The sequence below is a fragment of the Amblyomma mixtum genome, chromosome 7, assembly GCF_055824585.1.
Source record: "Amblyomma mixtum isolate Tamu chromosome 7, ASM5582458v1, whole genome shotgun sequence".
Taxonomy (NCBI): domain Eukaryota; kingdom Metazoa; phylum Arthropoda; class Arachnida; order Ixodida; family Ixodidae; genus Amblyomma; species Amblyomma mixtum.
Window position 1 is genome coordinate 94,057,378 of NC_143018.1, and position 17,725 is coordinate 94,075,102.

General features: G+C 43.0%; 1 protein-coding gene across 1 annotated transcript; it reads right to left on the reverse strand.

Annotated features, from left to right (window-relative positions):
* Positions 1-8,654: 8,654 nt before the first annotated feature.
* Positions 8,655-17,515, reverse strand: LOC149336881 (uncharacterized). Its single transcript, XM_089554784.1, has 8 exons — positions 17,395-17,515; positions 14,932-14,958; positions 14,168-14,254; positions 12,499-12,528; positions 11,416-11,439; positions 11,233-11,295; positions 11,044-11,076; positions 8,655-8,754 (listed from the first exon to the last, which is right to left on the reverse strand). The coding sequence occupies exons 1-8, from the start codon at positions 17,465-17,467 to the stop codon at positions 8,672-8,674; spliced, it is 420 nt and encodes a 139-aa protein (XP_089410910.1). The 5' UTR covers positions 17,468-17,515; the 3' UTR covers positions 8,655-8,671.
* Positions 17,516-17,725: the final 210 nt, after the last annotated feature.

The following is a 17,725-nucleotide window of genomic DNA, read 5'->3' on the forward strand; positions in this document are numbered from 1 at the left end:
TCTCGTAAATATGGCACCGATCAGCTACGAGCCTACGGCCAGACGTAGCACCACTGCCTATCGACATTACACAGTGATTCCCACGTGAGTGATGTGATAGACTGCCTAAGTTTGAGCGCTCAGGGACAAATCTTGTGCCCGGCTAGCTGAACTGCTTGTTCGTCATGGAAACATCAGAAGCTTGCTGTTGTTTTCGAAAATTGCAATACAGTGATATCTCTAAATATAGTGGTAAAAACGTCAAAGACATTTTAAGTACCTAGTATTGCAGTAATCGTTGTTCAATTTACAATTTTGAAACACACACACAAGAAAAAAAGAAGAAACAACCAACCCGGGAAAGCGCATTGCTTAGGTAGCGTGGATTTTTTTTTCGTTTCTTATTCTGATCAATAAATGCACAGGTACAAAAATAAACACAAATTTCGCAGTAGCGATTCGAACGGAAGCCTGCAGCCCAAAGCGAAACGACAATTTCTTCCTTTTCGTAGCGGCCGTCCGTGTACGCCAAAAGAGCGCAAGATTTAATCCTAAGAATTCGGTCAATGAATTCCAAAAAAAGCCACAAAAACAAGCAAAAGTAAAGCACCGCTACTACTAGAGGACAGGGCGAATTATTAGCACAGTATTTCACGGGACCAGAATTCTTCGGCAGTCCTACACTACGGCCTTCCCCACAGCCCGTAGCGCTCCTTCAGCGCAGTCAAATTCATTATTCAAATTATAATGCCATGGCGCTAAAGAAGCATAGCCGGAACATTAGTTTTGGAGATGGAAAATCCGCTCTGTTACTTTGGTAAATGCTTAGGACCGTTACGAAAATCTACAAAACTTTGCCAATTTGCAGACAGACGGGAGTGCAATAACAAAAAAAAATGTGGCCGATACTACTGGCAGAAGAGAAGACAGCGCTCGTGTCGTCTACTCCTTCTGTCCCTTTTATTTCGCGCTAAAATTTTGCAAGATGTATGTCAACCAACTCGCCCAATATGCAGTACTGTTGATTACAGGACTGGCACTGTCATCATCATTATCACCATCAGCCTGACTACGCCCACTGCAGGGCAAAGGTCTCTCCCATGTCTCTCCAATTAACCCTGTCCTTCGCCAGTTGCGGCCACCGTATCCCCGCAAACTTCTTATCTCATCCACCCTCCTAACTTTCGCCCCCCCCCCCCCCCCCCCCCGCGCCCTGCTACGCTTGCCTTCTCTTCGTATCCACTCCATTACCCTTAAGGACCAGCGGTCATCTTCCCTTCACATTACATCCGCTGCCCAAGCCCAGTTCTTCCTCTTTATTTCGACTAGGATGTCATTAACCCGCGTTTGTTCCCTCACCCACTCCGCCCTCTTCCGAGTCGTTTCATACGAACATCACAAATTCTCTGCGTGTTTCAAAGCAGTAACTACTTTGGTCACTAATCATTAGCCACTTTTAGGTTCGAGATATGTGTTCAGTGCACACGCGAAGTGCGTGATATCCCAGTTAGTGGCCCCCTATCTTGACAAGTTGAAGGAATTTCTTGCACTTACCCTCGGCTCTGTGTAAAATAAACGAAAAAAAAAGACGGAATGTACATCAATCAATGCGACCGAGCCAGGATTATTCAAATACACAGATGCAAAATCGATCGTGTACTCTTAATATTGAGCTTTTACCATTGGGTCGCATGTGCGGTTTTGTTAGCATGGGCATAACAAGTATTAGTGAAAAAATCGCAGTCATTTTAATGTGGAATATTAAATTGTGTACTTACGATTGTAAGCGGGCTTGGGAGGATCTTCGTAGAGTAAAGATAAGAAGAATATTAGCAGGGTGAGCAGTAAAAACTTTAAAAACTGTATCAGTTTTTATCTCTGAAGTAAGAACCTGCGAATGCGCAGGTGTAAACGCGCTCGGGCACTTGTAATACACTTTTATTCTGCGCAGTGCACGCATCATGGAGCGTCACAGACACCATGTTTTTGAAATGTTTTCATTTGAAAATAGTGTGCAGACATTGAATACTTACGATGGTAAACAGGCTTTTGCTGTTCTGTGCGCAGAAATAATGAAATAAGTGTTAGAAATGTGGTGAAGCACGACGAATACAAATATTTAAATGGTTGTTATCGCCAATTCTGAGGGAGGATTTCTACCTGTTGTAACATAACGGCGTTGTGAATTAGGTCAATTCAACTATACTGAAAAGAACCAGCGCACAAGGGTGATAATTTGATGAAGGCACTCTTTTCTTGAACCCAGTAACTTAGCTTACCTTAGCATTGCCTCTTTTTTTTCCCCTGCGTTAGCAGCGTAAGCGTCGTTCCTCTAAAACGGTGGCGTTTACAGCTTCGGCGAGTGAAGCCTCTCCCATTCAGAAACGCCACCGTCGACCCACATGCCCACCCCACCTCTCAGCTTGGGGATGGAACAGCCCCTCCCCCACCTTACTCCCCATCCCACCCTTCAAGCTAAGGTGCTGAACACTCTCCACACACTTGTCCACCCACCCCTCTAGGTAGGGGCTGCCAATCAACTTTCTACACCCCATCTCTTCAGCTAGGGTACTGGTCACCAACCCACCTACCGTCCTCATCAGCCGACCACACCGCAACTGTGTCACCCTCCGCCCAACTCCATCTTCCAGAAGCGCTACCCACCACCACCACCCTTAGAAGTCTCACCCATAAGAAGTCCACGCAGCAGCGCGGGCCGAAACAGCGACGGCAAAATAAGATTCAGAGACGCAATATTAACGCGATCATAGTAAACGTGAACTGTATAACCACTACATCTATAGTTAGTGGTGTGGGACTGCAGCAGTAAGCTTGTAATCACTTGTATAGCCGATCGTAGGACTCCCCGTCCAATTGAACGCTGGCGCCGTTTGAGAATGCTGTCGGCAAAGCTTGCATACGTCCCAGAAATTATATGCATAAATTTATTTTTTGTTTTTAATGTATATACCTATCAGATGTAAACTGTAAATATAGTAGATGATCGGGGAGATTCGCGACATTCCGATGCATGTCTTTGTGCCTGCGATTTTTTAGAGACGCTTCAAATGCGCCGAAAAAAAATAACAGAAGAACTTGGCGCACAGATAATATATCAAAAACTGAATATATCACTTATACGGCCCTTTAGTTAAAACTTGTCCAGCAGTATTTAGTCATCAGTATTGCTTTGTTACTCTTCAGGACCCTGGTCTTTGCGGCGGAGAAAGCAGAATATATACTTACGGTGGTAGACCGGACCTGCAATGAGGGAGAACTATGAAGTATTTACCAATGAAAGTTACGCTCAGTTCAGTTTACTACACGAAAGTTTCCCCTGGGAGAGGGGCCTTAGACAAGTGGGTTACCTTTCGTACTCGCGCAGCAGGCGTGACAGACACACCTGAGTTCATTTTAATTTTGTTAGGTTAAAGACTGAAGTGCGAGCTGTGAACTGTGTATGTGCATTGTTGCGTCGATTAAATGTCTCAGTCGCCGCCGCGGTGGCTCAGTGGCTATGGTGCTCGGCTGCTGGCCCGAAAGACGCGGGTTCGATCCCGGCCGCGGCGGCTGAATTTCTTTGGAGGAGAAATTCGAGGCCCGTGTACTGTGCGATGTCAGTGCACGTTAAAGAACCCCAGGTGGTCGAAATTTCCGGAGCCCTCCACTACGGCGTCTCGCATAGCCTTAGTCGCTTTGGGACGTTAAACCCCATAAACCAACCAAACCAAACCAAATGTCTCAGTCTTCAATTAATGATTGAAGTGGCTTACGTTGTGGCGCGTAGTTCACAGGAGGTGGTTCTGAAAGTGTAAAGAAAATTACTTCACGCATTTCGATGTGCGCCGCACAGAATCAGGTTCTCTACACTACCACTAAATGCCTGAACGCGCTTAAAATCCGTCCATAACCTGTACTGAATTTTTGCGTTGCAGAGAAAATTTATACACTGTAAATTGTCAATATGCCCCTTTTTCTATTCGGTAACATATCGAAAACAGTTTATACACTCTTGAAGCTTCTTTTTCTTTAACCTCTGCACGACACTGACGTTTTTCTTTGCCTAATTTCAGAGAAATGGTGACTATTCGACCCGTTTTAACCGTTGCCGCAATTATTGGCATCCTTAGCTCTCACGTTTTGCGCATGCAAAAGCAGAAGTGGCGGATTTCAAGCAGCTTTGTTCGCTGAAACATTGAAAAACTTCGTTGTCTCCAGCAGGCATTCTAGAAAACGCTTCGGTTTCACACGAACTTAGCGCAGGACGTGAATTTTCAAAACTGCATATGTGAATCCGAGTGTCAAAGAAGTAAAGCAGGAAACTATAGCGGTAACTATGGGACTGAAGACTTACGAACGTATACAGGGTAGGGCACTGGAAAGTGAACAAAAATCAAGAAACACGTCAGATGATATGTATTGGAAGCCAATAAAAATAGTCATTTTGTATGTAAGTCTACTCACACAGAGAACGGCTTAGATACCTAAACGTGTCTTGACTGCAATATGTTCACTTTTTTATGGCTTCATTGGCCATATGCTACATTGCCTTTAAACGCATGTCTGAGAAATTTGACTTTACGCTGTGGAACGCGCATGTATTTCTTCGCATTAACTGAACAGACACATTCATGTACCAGTGTAATTACATCATTTGCTCAAGTATAACGTCAGAAACAGGGTTGCTGCGAATTCTGCATGTTTTTAAACCAGATACATAAGGTGCTCGTCGTTACAGATTTCGCCCTATAGTTGCCTCTTTGTGAGTCAGCTCTAAGGTTTGATCTCTGTGGCAAAAAAAAATATACATAAAGGCTTTCTGCACAACCACGTACCTTTGTGGTGTACAGGCACGTGTTCTGCAAAAAAAAAGAGAACGTCAAGGAAAATTTGACAAACTCATTCATTAGATTATAAAGGAGCGATCAGCCCTGTTTATGCTTGCTGATCTTTCCGAAACTGAAGTTTACAGCCCTTTTTCAGCTACTTCAAAAGAGAAAGTTGGAGCCACACGGTTATATTAGTGATACACTGGACAGGCCGGTAGAACTTCATTCCAGCTGCCGTTTAAAGCATGTTATTTCTCCACCACCAGTAGCTATCTGATACCACCCTCTCATCAATATAGTCGTTTCGCTTACAGAGTCTTGACAGGTGGCACATCAAACCCCTCTGCTTACGGGGTAATGCGTACTAAGTGTCGTGGACTGGTGCATTAACCATTACAGAACAACTAGAATGAGAGTTTTAATTCTAAAAGGAATAAACTACAATGTCACCCTCATTAACTTCGAGTGCATTAACAAGGATGCCAGCTGTAGCGAACTTTAAATGAGTCGATAGTTTTCACCTATGAAAACCTACAACGTTAAAAGTACCCAAAATGTTTTTTTACTGAAGCACCTATATGAGTTGAAGTTTACTTCTCTGGTTAAAGATGTGTTGTAAAAGCAGGTTCACTTACGGATGCGATCTTTATACATCGCTGTAATGGTAGAAGAAATAAGGATAATTTCAATCTGGACATAAGGCATAACTGCTTTCCGGAAAATCGCAAGCCACATGAATTTTCACGGAGAGATATGAAAGAAACAATTGTTTGTACATATTTTCCCGAAATTATTATGGAATCAGTTTCTCAGCCTAATCAATAGCCCGCTAGAATCAAAAGTTACATAGCAGTATGCTTTCCTTGGTATCAATGACTCTTGGCTTCTTTCGTGTCAGTTTATGCTAGGTCACAGAAAAACGTACGTAATTATTGATCGTGCAGTAACCTGGCCGCATTTCAATCTCATCAAACTGCCTTCAGTAACAGTTAGGCCAGTCAACGAACTAATGCTGCATTGTAATAGGGTGTACCGTGAAACATGATCTACTTGGGCTTGAGTAACCATAATTCACCACTTCTGCTTTAATGCTTTGATCGTACCGTTGCCTGCTAACATCCCAGCCCATTTAACGCGCTTGACTTAATACATTAAGCTTAAGCCGCAGGTCTGCGGCGAGAAAGAACTCGGCACTTCTACGTTTTTAAGAAGCAAAAATGCTAAACACATACAGCTGTTCGCTTAGGTTTTAGAAAGTCGGTTTTTTTTCTTTAGAAACAATGTCCTCTTAATTAGTATTAAGAAAACAGTCACAAGGCAAATCAAGGGTCAGAATAATTTCATGAAGTTGAGCTACTGTTGTGCAGACTACTGACAACTAAGGTTGTGTTGTATGCCCTGTAATTATTGCTTCATTATTAACCGGGTTAATTTCCGCGGCCATAAAATTATCACATCTCTCTAAAAGAATGAAGCCTGCTACAAAGTTAATTTTTAAATAGAAATAGAAAAAGTGAAAAACTCACGGATGTACACGGGCACTGCAATGAAACGCAAATCAGTGGGTTAGCTTCGCAGGTGCATAAAAGTAATCAACGTAGCAACGATGAAAAATAAATGTATTCAGTCATACCTTGATGTATCTCCTTCTCTAAAGGTGGGAATATTCGGGAGAAAGCAAAAAAAAATTTAGGTTGGTTTTTACATTGAATGGAAAAGAAGATGAGTTACGTGGAGGAGAAGTAGCAGTGGCAACATAGTAAGCATTTGAGATCAACCACGCAAATGCGGCACCACAGACCTTAACAAATGCGGTGAATAGTGCTGCTTTTTACATCAGATGTAATCCGAAACTTCCTGAACATTTTAACATGGAAAGAGTGCCTCAATATCGCGGACGTATGACGAGGTATTAAGGATCACGACAGGTAATCTCTTGTGGGGAGTTTACATGAAACGTTTAAGGCCAATCTCTCGAAATTTGAAATCGTTAGTGTCTGTTGCTCACATGAGGTGTTGAAGTAGGCGTATTCGCCTGTGTCACTTAATTCAATACAACGAACAAGAGGGTCTTCCTAGTAGTGAAAGAAACCGCAATGCGGATACTGCGATTTCGCATTACACTTCCCGGTGGTGGTAATTATGATTAGCGATAATTCTAACTTGTCATTTTGACATATAAGGTAACGTCTTACTTTTTTCAGCCTTCGGGCTCACGACTGGAAAACAAGAACATCAACGGCTTATTATAGCAGGGCACTCTTGATAAGCATGACACGTACATAAAAATAATGCAATGATTATTAAGAATACTAGGTGCAAAGCTGCTGCTTTTTCTGTACCTTTGATGTGCAGGTCTGAAATTAAAAAGAAAATATAATCTTTTATTATCACAAGTTTCAGAAATGGCCTACCAAGAGGGTTAGTTTAAACGAAGAAGAATGAATACTTACTTATAGGTTGCGCTGCGAGAGAAAGAAACAAAAAGAAAATGAAGAGAAATGGTTACAACCCAGCTTTCTTTTCGTTTTAGAATACTGTATAGAAGAGGTAGTCGCAAATAAATTAACTTTCATGCACTGGAATTCTGCATAAACTGTTGTAAAATATTGCAGAGAACTCTGACATGGCAGTTTCCTATTTCATTTCGATGTCAGGCGGACGGATTAGGCTGGAAGTGGTTAGAAGCCGGGAGCGTGTACGAAATTTAGTCATATTGTAGGATCCCGACGGACATTGAACAATTCTTCGAATCATGCAGATTTCGAAATATCAGGTTCCACTGAAATACTTTCAATGGCGTTGATACCAAATTGTATGTGAATAAACCAGTTATTCGTATTAACGGGTATCCACAGCACGATGATTGATACAGGACGTTTCATTTGATTAGATGCGCTTTTTTATATTCAGAGGGATGCGTTAATAGATGCAGACGACAGCTGATGAAGTTAGCTTACGAGGGCAGGTGGATAGCCTCTTGAAGCGTATGTGCATAGTAAAACATTATTTGCCTAAGATGTTCTAATGAACTTTGAAATTGCTTTTCAGATCCAACTGCTACTCAAGAAGATGAAGCCCTCTGTATTTTTACAAGGAATGAATCCACCTCGTTGCAGTCAATAATGGTGAAGCTATTACTGTGAAGGTATTACGTAGTGTCAATAATTATGTGTCCAATAACTGACTGAAGCGGCTCTTTTCCTAGACCAGCGCCGCTGACAAAACTGAAATGTAGCAGCCAATAGAGGCAGTGTAAACTGCATTCCCTTTCGTTGCTTTCTGCAAGAATGTACTGGTTGTTCTCTTGTTAAATTTTTATTTGTTGCTAAAAACTCCAAAAAACTTTATTTCATACGTGTGAGGCGTACTTGTTCCCTTGCGCTAACTGCAATTTTATTTTTACTTCAAAACCAGCGTTTGCGAATAAAAGCGCGCCGAGGGTATTCCGTATCTTCTCCAGGGACCTCGGCACAGAAATCGCCGTGAAGTCACCCAATCATTTTTTTTACCGCAGCTGCACGAACACTTCGCGTGCAGAAGTCATTTGGACTGGGGTGGTTGGGACGTATGCAAACTTAAAAATCATCATGGCGTGTGTTGAACAAGGGGAATTGCATAAAACTGTAGCGAACTTTGTATTGTTCTAAAAATGTGCTCATGATGGCGATGAAGAGTAGGCCGCAGCGTTGTTGTTTTATAAATGAAAAGAAGATCAAGGTCGAAGAGAATATCGATGCCAGTCGGGCATACGCGTCCTTCTATTCAGTATTCAGTGAACGGACACGTACAAGTGCGTGCATTGTGCCTTCATACACGAAGTCGTGAGTCAGTTTTATTTCGTTCTTCCACTCTTGGCTCCCTCAATAATACCCCTCACCTTTCTTCGGTTGTTCGTAGTAGACGGGCTCCCGGTATTGACGGTAGGTTCTCCTCACGTGCTTGGCTGAAGGCAAAAAAAGGCATTGGCTGTTCAGAGGCACGTGATCATTTTATTGCATTTTTACTTTAGGTAAGCAGCACCGTGGTTGTCTGTGTCTGGTAGGCTACTATAATGTTCAGTGCCAGTTTTAAGAAATAGCATACTTGGTTTCCGCTGCTTGTAACTACAGATTACATCGTCCGTAGGGGGGGGTCGCCAGCCTCTCCGTTATAATGCTATCGCATTGTCATGCTTAAACATAGTGTGCAAACTTGAGGCAGCAAGGATGTCTGGAAGATCGAAATTTAACGAAGTAGAATGTTCTTGCGGGCTAGTCGGTTCATGCAACAAAAACTGCGCTTGTGTTGCCGTTTCTCTTGATCGTTTTCCTGTCGTGTGCCATTCGCACAGTACTGACCTTTTATCGACATTTATGTTTGACAGCAACGTCATTGCAAAAGTTAATTAATTTTTAACGTTGGTATAAAAGTTTAGGGAGGTTCTTTGGCAGTGAAGTAAAGTAATAATTTTTTCTCACAATGCGCTTGCAAATTCAGGCTTGTCGCAAAAAGCGGTTTAACAGAAACGCTTTTTTTTTCATTGTAATCTTAGGGTACTTAGGCTGCAATTGAATAAATGGTGATGAAAATTCTGGGGGCTGAAGTCACGTTAAGGGTGCAGTGTGACCAACGTTGTTGCCACATGTTTGTGTACCTGTGTCAGTTCTTTCAAAACATACACAATGCTATCACTCTCATAATGTCTCTTTTGCACACACGAAGTCATGCGCTGAGTGAGTCCTCCAAGAACCTGTCCCAACCTGCTTGTCTCGCCTGTTTCCAGTTGCGCGCTCCACCTTTGTTTTTCAGTTTTGAATTTTTGCGCCGTGGTAACGTGAAGCTATGACATCAACTCAACACCGTCTGAACCAGTCAGCGACTTTTGTAACTAATGCAGCACGCGAAACCGCATGACGTAAAGTGTCACTTTAAGCAGGCAGGAATTTAATTTAGTTTAATTAATTCCCACCCGCTACGGTGGGCAGGTTGCAATGTGTGACGTCGCCACCCTCTTGACCACTCAGCGGCTTTTGCGACTAACGCAGAACTTGAAATCGCATGCTGTGAAATGCAATTCTGTTGCATTAACACACGATTTTCATGCAGGTGTGGCATGATTATTGGTCACAGCTCTTAGATAAGCTGAGAGTCCCTGTGCAGTAGAGTTAGGCTTGATAGAAGTTACGTCCCCATCCTGGCCTTAATCCCCTGTTCTAATAAGCGAACGAGTTGAAACATGTCCAGAAAAATTACCCCCACCCATCTCTCCCATGGGCGAATGATGAATGGTGGAGATCAATAGGGCACTGAATAGATACGGAGTGCAACTCCAGTCAAGCAGATGAAACCTTAGTAGCAACTCTTCCGATCACGTGGTTCCCTTTTGAGAACGAAGCACCGTTTATGCTGATGCCTATGGTTTTCCTCACTCTAAAGAGGTTCGTGGAGTGAGGCGTCCCATAACTGGTGTAGTACGCAGCTGAAGAGAGAATCATGTGACCTGAAGTCAATAGCCCAGTGGTGTCTGAGAGAGTATAATTGGTTATTTGTTATCCCAGATGATAATTTACAGAGGTTTTCAGTTATCCGATGCTGGTCTGATCAGTGGGCTAGTGCTTCCATTCGAAGAGGGTATTTTCCTCTGAATGGTTTAAATAACCGTGTGCTTCGCTTAAATTTATTTACTCTCATTTGCATAATTTGGATGAGTGGTACTTTTGGGGACGAATTTGGTTTTATTTCCGCAAGAAAATAGAAGAGCGTGGGAAGAGACATTCTCGCCAGGATTGTTGCAAGCGATACCTAAAATTATGTACTAGTATGAAAGCATCGCTATTTCTCTCAAGTATGTTCACTTATTTCTGGTACATTGTTCTTCTTGTGGATGTTTGAAACGTGATACATCACTAAAAGAAATAGGTACTGTAGCCTATATTGAGGATAAGCTGGTGAAGGTTAGGGCATATAGAGAGAATATTTTTCTGTGTTCATTTCGCCGCACACGAAATTCATTATGGTACAGCCTTTTCCATTGCCTACGGAGGGGCCTAAATAATTGCACAACGCAGAGTTACGGGTGCTGATAGACAGCTTCTATCAAATAGCTGATGACGCACTGAACAATGTGCTTCGCGGCATTAACTGACCAAGGCATAAAATGGTATCATGAAAGCTATTTCACACCCCAATGTTTCGTAATAAAGGTTTCTGTGCTTCTGAGACCTTTTCGCGGAATAATACTTTGTGTACTCACTTTTCTTGACCTTGGGCTGATAGTAGTAGTCATCTGGCAAGAATGAAATATCTTGTTATCAACCCTAAATCTAAGTCTTAAGCAACAATATTTAACCTAAGGTACGGCACAAGAAGTAGCGATACAAAACTTCAGAATACGTTATGCTTCATCATGCATGGTGTTCTTCCATAAACTCTCGCTTCTTACCATAGTCGTCGTAACCATTTCCGTAGTCATAGTAGTCATAGGATGGTCTCTGCACGTATTGCACTGTGTAGGCAATAAAAAAAGGGCGAAAGATTAGATCTTTACTGCGCAGAAATATTTACTGCGCCATTGTACCGCAGTTAGTAAAGGGCACGGGGATGAAAAACGAGTTTGTTTACGTACCCCTTTGCTTCTTATGTTTATGTTCTGAAATCAGAAAAAGTGTTGTTAGGAATCGCGTTCAAGTTGCTGAAAGATTCACATAATGTTCTTATGTTGGCTAAACGAAGTGCGCTTTATTCCAATACCTCCGACGCCGTCATGAAATATTTGAGCTGTGTTTGCACTACGCGGATTGCATAAACACACCATCGTCTACCGCGTTGTCCCTCAACTAGCAACCCCTTGGCAAGGCGCACACTGCGGATTCTAATTTTTTTTAACCTTTTCATTAGACGGATGACGGAGGAGCTTGTTCATAATTCTTTTATTTTGTAAGTTTTTCTAAGCTGCAAGATTCTGGCTTTATGGTTTTGCTGATACACGTTGCGCGCACTGAAGTGAGAGAATATGAAGCCATAGAAGCGTCATTATTCAACCTAATAACTTGCGATTGCTGGTCATAGAGCTTACTTGATGTTAGAGTTTATTTTCAGCGCGGCGACAAAGTCAGCCGCCGCGGTGGCTCAGTGGTTATGGTGCTCGGCTGCTGACCCAAAAGACGTGGGTTCGATTCCGGCCGCGGCGGTCGAATTTCGGCGAAATTCTAGAAGCCCGTGTGCTGGGCAATGTCAGTGCACGTTAAAGAATCCCAGGTGTTCGAAATTATCCGCAGTCCTCCACTACGGCATCCTTCACTCCAGAGCCGCTTTGGAACGTTAAACCCTACAAATCCTAAAACCTGAAGCAAAATCACAATTTCATTATCTCAATGTACAGACCGGATAGGCTTAGAAGACTAGCGCAGGAAAAAAAATGCCTTTTTTCGTCATTATCACTTGCGTCCCAATTAGAATATTTGGTCATAATCATTTATTTTATTTTTTTGCCTATATAATGTCGCAAGATATTCCATGCGAAGCCCAAAATGCACTACTTAACAGCGACGTATGGGCAGCGTGCAATTGCAGCTTGCTTTTTCACCCACCCGAAGTTTGGAAGAGCCATCATATCTTTTTCTGAAAGTTGTTTTGTTTGGGTCATTTGTGTTAAATTCAAAAATTTTATAAAGCGAATTATTTACAAATAGTTTCAACTTTTACTCACTCTTCATCTTTGTAGGAATCTCGACGTAGTCTGAAACGACATATGTGCACGTTTTTTATGCCTGATTACGCCAGCGAAAAAGCACTCAAAACAATGTCGGAACGAGGGTTCGCTACGCTTTGCAAACCGTAAACACGCGACGTAGCTCCAATAGAAAGGACATTGAGCACAGATCTATCGAATTATGCTGCGACTAAAATTTTACAGCTTTGTTTTTCGTTTCCCCTCCTGCGTTACTTCGCCAGCAAAATTACGTTTTTTATTCTACAGCAACTTGTGATCAAAGTTTTCATATATTTCCCGGCACTTGATTGAAAAACGGGATCATGATGGTTATGACACTGAGTGCATTACAGGTCCATGATGATCGTTTGCAAGTGGCTAGCGGTGAGGTCTGCCCTTAGATATTGGCGCCAAAAATTCACTTGGCGGTACCGAAGCTGCCGTGCGAAAACCTCCTGCGATGTAGTTCCCTGTTTTGCACCTCTTCTTTTTTTTTTTATATATAGGTTATAAAGGCCATGTTTTCAGTGAAGGCAGCCCCTTGGTCATGAGATAGCCGTAATAAATCGAGATATTACGACTTCAGTTTCACCTCAGTGTTCTTTTAAGCTTTGCTCGCAGTCGTGACGAGAACGACAATTGCAGCGGGACAACAATATAGCAATTGAATTTATACACCTGCACTACTGTGCTGATATATCTCACTAAGCTTCACACTTTGTACTCCTTTGGCTCTTGATTACCAAAGGATTACCAGAAGGATTACCCACTTCAGCTCAGTAATACTTGAATTCTACTCCGACATTTGCTTTCCGAATTTTCCCTTCTTTCCAAATTTTTCAGTGGGGTCCAAAATATGAAAATCGCGTCACAGGTCGGCACCGAAACAACAACAGGTAAGGGATAGATGGCACTCCAGCATGAAATGTTGCATCTTGCGCTTTGTTGCAGGAGCTTCTGTTCTCCTTGACGAGTTTTATGTTGTAGCGCTTATCAAAGTTCCAAACGTTTTGTGTTGTGCATCTCAATTGATCTACAATTACGTGTGTGTCGTTAAGAACGGAAAGGCCACCGACAAATGAAATGCAATTAGGCGTAGTTTGTACACGATAGGACAGTGATACCGTCGACAAACAACATAAAAAAAGGGCGAGGATAGGAAGGGCGGTCACTTTGCAACCATTTATTTCCTGAGTTTCCTTCATTACAATTGTCAACGTTAGCGTTGTCTATTAAATCACAGGCGGATATCGGCACTGATTTCTTCAGTGAAACGCTGTTACGCTTATTTATGCTCCAAGCACTTTGAGCTATGCGTATAGAATTTATTCTACAAGGTTTAATGGCTAGAAGCCATTCAACAAACCTTGCAGCCTGCAAGCCTGCACTAACATACTTATTAATGCCGTCTCATTGATTATTTCTTAACGGATGATTCAGTGAAGTTGAGCTGCTGCCTTCCAGCGTCCTGCTTATACATAATAAAAAACCAGAAGAGCCACTGATGTATGATCTTGGTGTCATGTCTAAGACTTACTGACCGTTCGAAAACATGTTTTCCTGTCACTGAAGCGAATAGTGCGTTTGATTCACGGTAAACACTATCAAAGACACCAATGTAGGCACAGCTGTGTGCAATGAATTTATATGCTCGGAGTAAACTCACCGTAGCTTGGTGCATAGTCGTAATAGGGTCTGGAAGGTTGGTAGTCGTAGGAGGGCCGCCTCTCCGGGTACGAGTCCAGCAGAATAACTGCATTTGGCGCGGCGTTTTATTCGTAGTGGGCAAAGTGTGCGCTTTGCGTTGTGCTAGGCCACCCCCCGAGCACAGAAGCGCGCCTTTATGCCTTGTCCGAGGGGTCGCAATTTCAGTAAAAATAGTTTTTCCTTTAAATATTCACACTTTTAGTTCATTTGGTTAGAAACGTCCTTAATTAATATTACTAAAAAATGTTTTTCTCGATAAGGCTTATCCGAACAGTCATTTGCATTTCGGTTTACTGTGATTTGTTTTCCTATGCGTTAAACTTTTTCTGAATAAACTGCACAATGGAAAACTAAGGGGTAACCCTATTGTAACAAATGGCTGCTGCATGCTACAGAATGTACTGCTTTGCTTTTTTTGAATAAACTGCACAATGGAAAACTAAGGGCTAACCCTATTGTAACAAATGGCTGCTGCATGCTACAGAATGTACTGCTTTGCGCAGCAGTGACATAGTTTATGGTTGCAAGGCTATGTTTAATTATATTACCACCAAACTTACATTACTCTTATCTGATTATTATGAAGGCGCTTAGAGACACTTCTAAACGCGCCTGTAGCTGGAAGTGGGCGCTGATACTTGGACGAAGAAATATGCTACGCATTCCGGCACACACACATGCCCAGTGTACCACTTAAAGAAATGCTGTCTTTTGCAGGCATACCTTGTGCTTTCTTGGAACCTTTTCCTTCTGAAAATGAAAATAGGAGAACAGGACATTGTGTATTGTGAACTTCATAGAAGAGTTCACTTGCTGGTGTTCAGTTACCAGGTCGCCTCTGTTAAAATTTCGCATTGAGTTTGTATCACGTGCAACAGTTTTCACGGTCTTTGTCGTAGCGGACTCTTTGAGAATGAAAACATGAAAAATAGGCCCTCCTACAAGCATTTTACGTTAAGGAAGTGGTAGAAATTTGGAGCTTCTTTTGGTACGGAACACATCATAGTTTCCACGTTGACGCAAACACGAAGCTGTTGTGAAAGTATTTTGCAATTTATTGCTGCTGGAGGACCCCTTTTAGTGAACGGAGGTGGTTGCAACACAATAAGACAACTATGATCTCTACCCATTCTTTGTATCCTGAAGGTTTAAAAAAAGAAACTAATATAACAGAAAGACCTTACAGAGTCTCGGGTTACTAGTGCTATCAGCAGCATATTCACATTCTTAAGCAAGGCAGAAAGTAACACACTTCAAAAATAGCTGACTAAGAGGTGAAAACAAATCACTCAAAACAGCTTGTACGTACTGCCGGAAGCATAATTAGAGCTCGCATGCGTGCACGGGTGCCGCAACAGCAGAACATGTTCAGCTACGATTTATGAGCATCTTGCACCCTTGCAAATGACAGTTTCCCCCTTTCTCTCAAGTTTTTGTCTGCTTTCCATAACCCTCTGCCTCTACCGAGACGCTTCGCCAACAGCCGTCGTTTGGCCCCAGTGTCGCCCCAGTGGCAGAATAACAAGAAATCATGCCTCGTAATCGGTTAGAGTATTCGGTTAGAGTGTTTCACCGCAGTTCCAATGGGGAAGAGGACATTTGGCCTAGGCTTTACAGTAGTGCGAAGCTCTGCGGTGGCGTGTCTGTCTGTCCTGCTACGCGTGCTCTCCTGCCAGCGTCATCTCTACTCGGCAACACACCACTGCGCTTTCAGTCACCACATATAGCAGATTCTCAAGCCAAATGATCTGTTATAGGAGGTTTCGTGCTTTATATTAATGTTTTCGTAAGAGTCAAACCTTTCAGAATACAAAAAAAAAGTTCGCAAGGATGTACTGTCGTGAGCTTTATAGAAGGAAACACGCAAGAGAGTGGCAGATAGCCTTGAACCCTGCTTGTGGCGATACGCGGTGGGCGCTTTCAGAAACCAAGTGGAAAGGGAGGTGCGATCCTCCATTGCCAGAAGTAGGCAAGGCAGCTGAACACCACGTAACGAAATGCGGCCGCCACGTATCGCCACAAGTAGGACTCGAGACAATGTGCCACGCGCTCCCGCGTTCTCTTTAATAAAGCTCACGACAGTAAGGCTTGATCTCCCAGGGTGTGCTCGCTGCTCTAAGAAAATACTTTGCCTCTACTGCACTGTCGTTTATATTCCGTCTTCGGGTTTTGGTCATGGAAACGAGCATATATTCTACAACTCTTTTATTATTATTAATATGATATTTAATAATGTTTATTTCTAATCATTATGTTATCGCTTGGTTCTCCGCAACTTTCCGGACCATGCGGTTTCGGCTAGTGTCTTGAAATCAGGAGCAATCGCCGACTACAGCATAAAAGCCTGTAGCCTTCATGAGCTTCTTGCCAACATGCAACTTTAGCTGGCTTAGAGGTAGTGTTCAGCAAATTGCTTTGGCTGAAGTTGGCAGTCGGAAACATTTCCCTCCGACCTACTACGGCTGCTCAGTGCCAATGTCATTCGGCTGCTATGCCCAAGCTCGTGGTATCCAAGAATCCTCGCTGCGGCGATTGTTTTTGGACTCTATTGTGGATATTGGTACAACCTCCCACGCCAGAACAGCTCGGGACTGCTGGTTAAATGGTTAAGGAGCCCCAGGAGGTCAACATAGACCTGAGCCTTGCACGACATAAATGCGATGGCATAGCATTTTTTTCTGAATTTTCAGCGTCATATACCACGAAAGTTAACGTTGATATATTTCTCTACGTTTCCCCTGTGCGTACCCTACCTATTGTGTCAGCTCTAGGGTCAATTATAGGTCTATGTCATCACTGAACGAGCTGGGAAGCCAGCTGGTTGTCATGGTTACTGCTGAGCAAACGCCACCTTCAGTCATGAAGAAGTTCGACTAAACGGATTTACACCCATATATATGTGCTCCCAACAGCGAAATCCGTCATTGCCTCTGCTTACACGTTTCCTCCATTTCGAAAGCTAGAGGCGGCTGGCACTGCGCTCATATCAATAACATACCATCTTAAAACTTAGTTTTGTAATTGTTTTCATAGGACCAGCCTGTAAAAGTTTTTACGCTCACTTGGCCGCCGCCTGAATCCAAGACCCAAATCCATGGCGGAGCTTCACTCGAATTCATGGTGTAGTTTTAGCCACAGAATTCACTTGCGAATAACATGCGTGTATGTTGGATCAAAGATACTCACTCCCGCCCTTGCCGTGTGCCGTAGTCAGCGCGACCAGGGCTGTCAGAATAGCCACAGCGTAGACGAGCTTCATTTTTGCCACAGGCTATTCCTTCTGCTGCGGTCCGCGGCTTGAAACCAGAGGAAACGCTACCGATCTGAAGACCCTACGGTAGCCCTTTTTAAACGCCCAACATGCAGTGGCTCCTAGGGGGCGTGGTCAAGCTAGGCAGAGACGAACAAAGGCCATACGCCTAGAAACGCTCCAAGATTCACGGCCGCGTTGGCAGGCTCGTTGTCATCCTTTGTTTTCCAGAACACGCTTTTGTCTTCCTGCGCGTTGCTGCGTAAG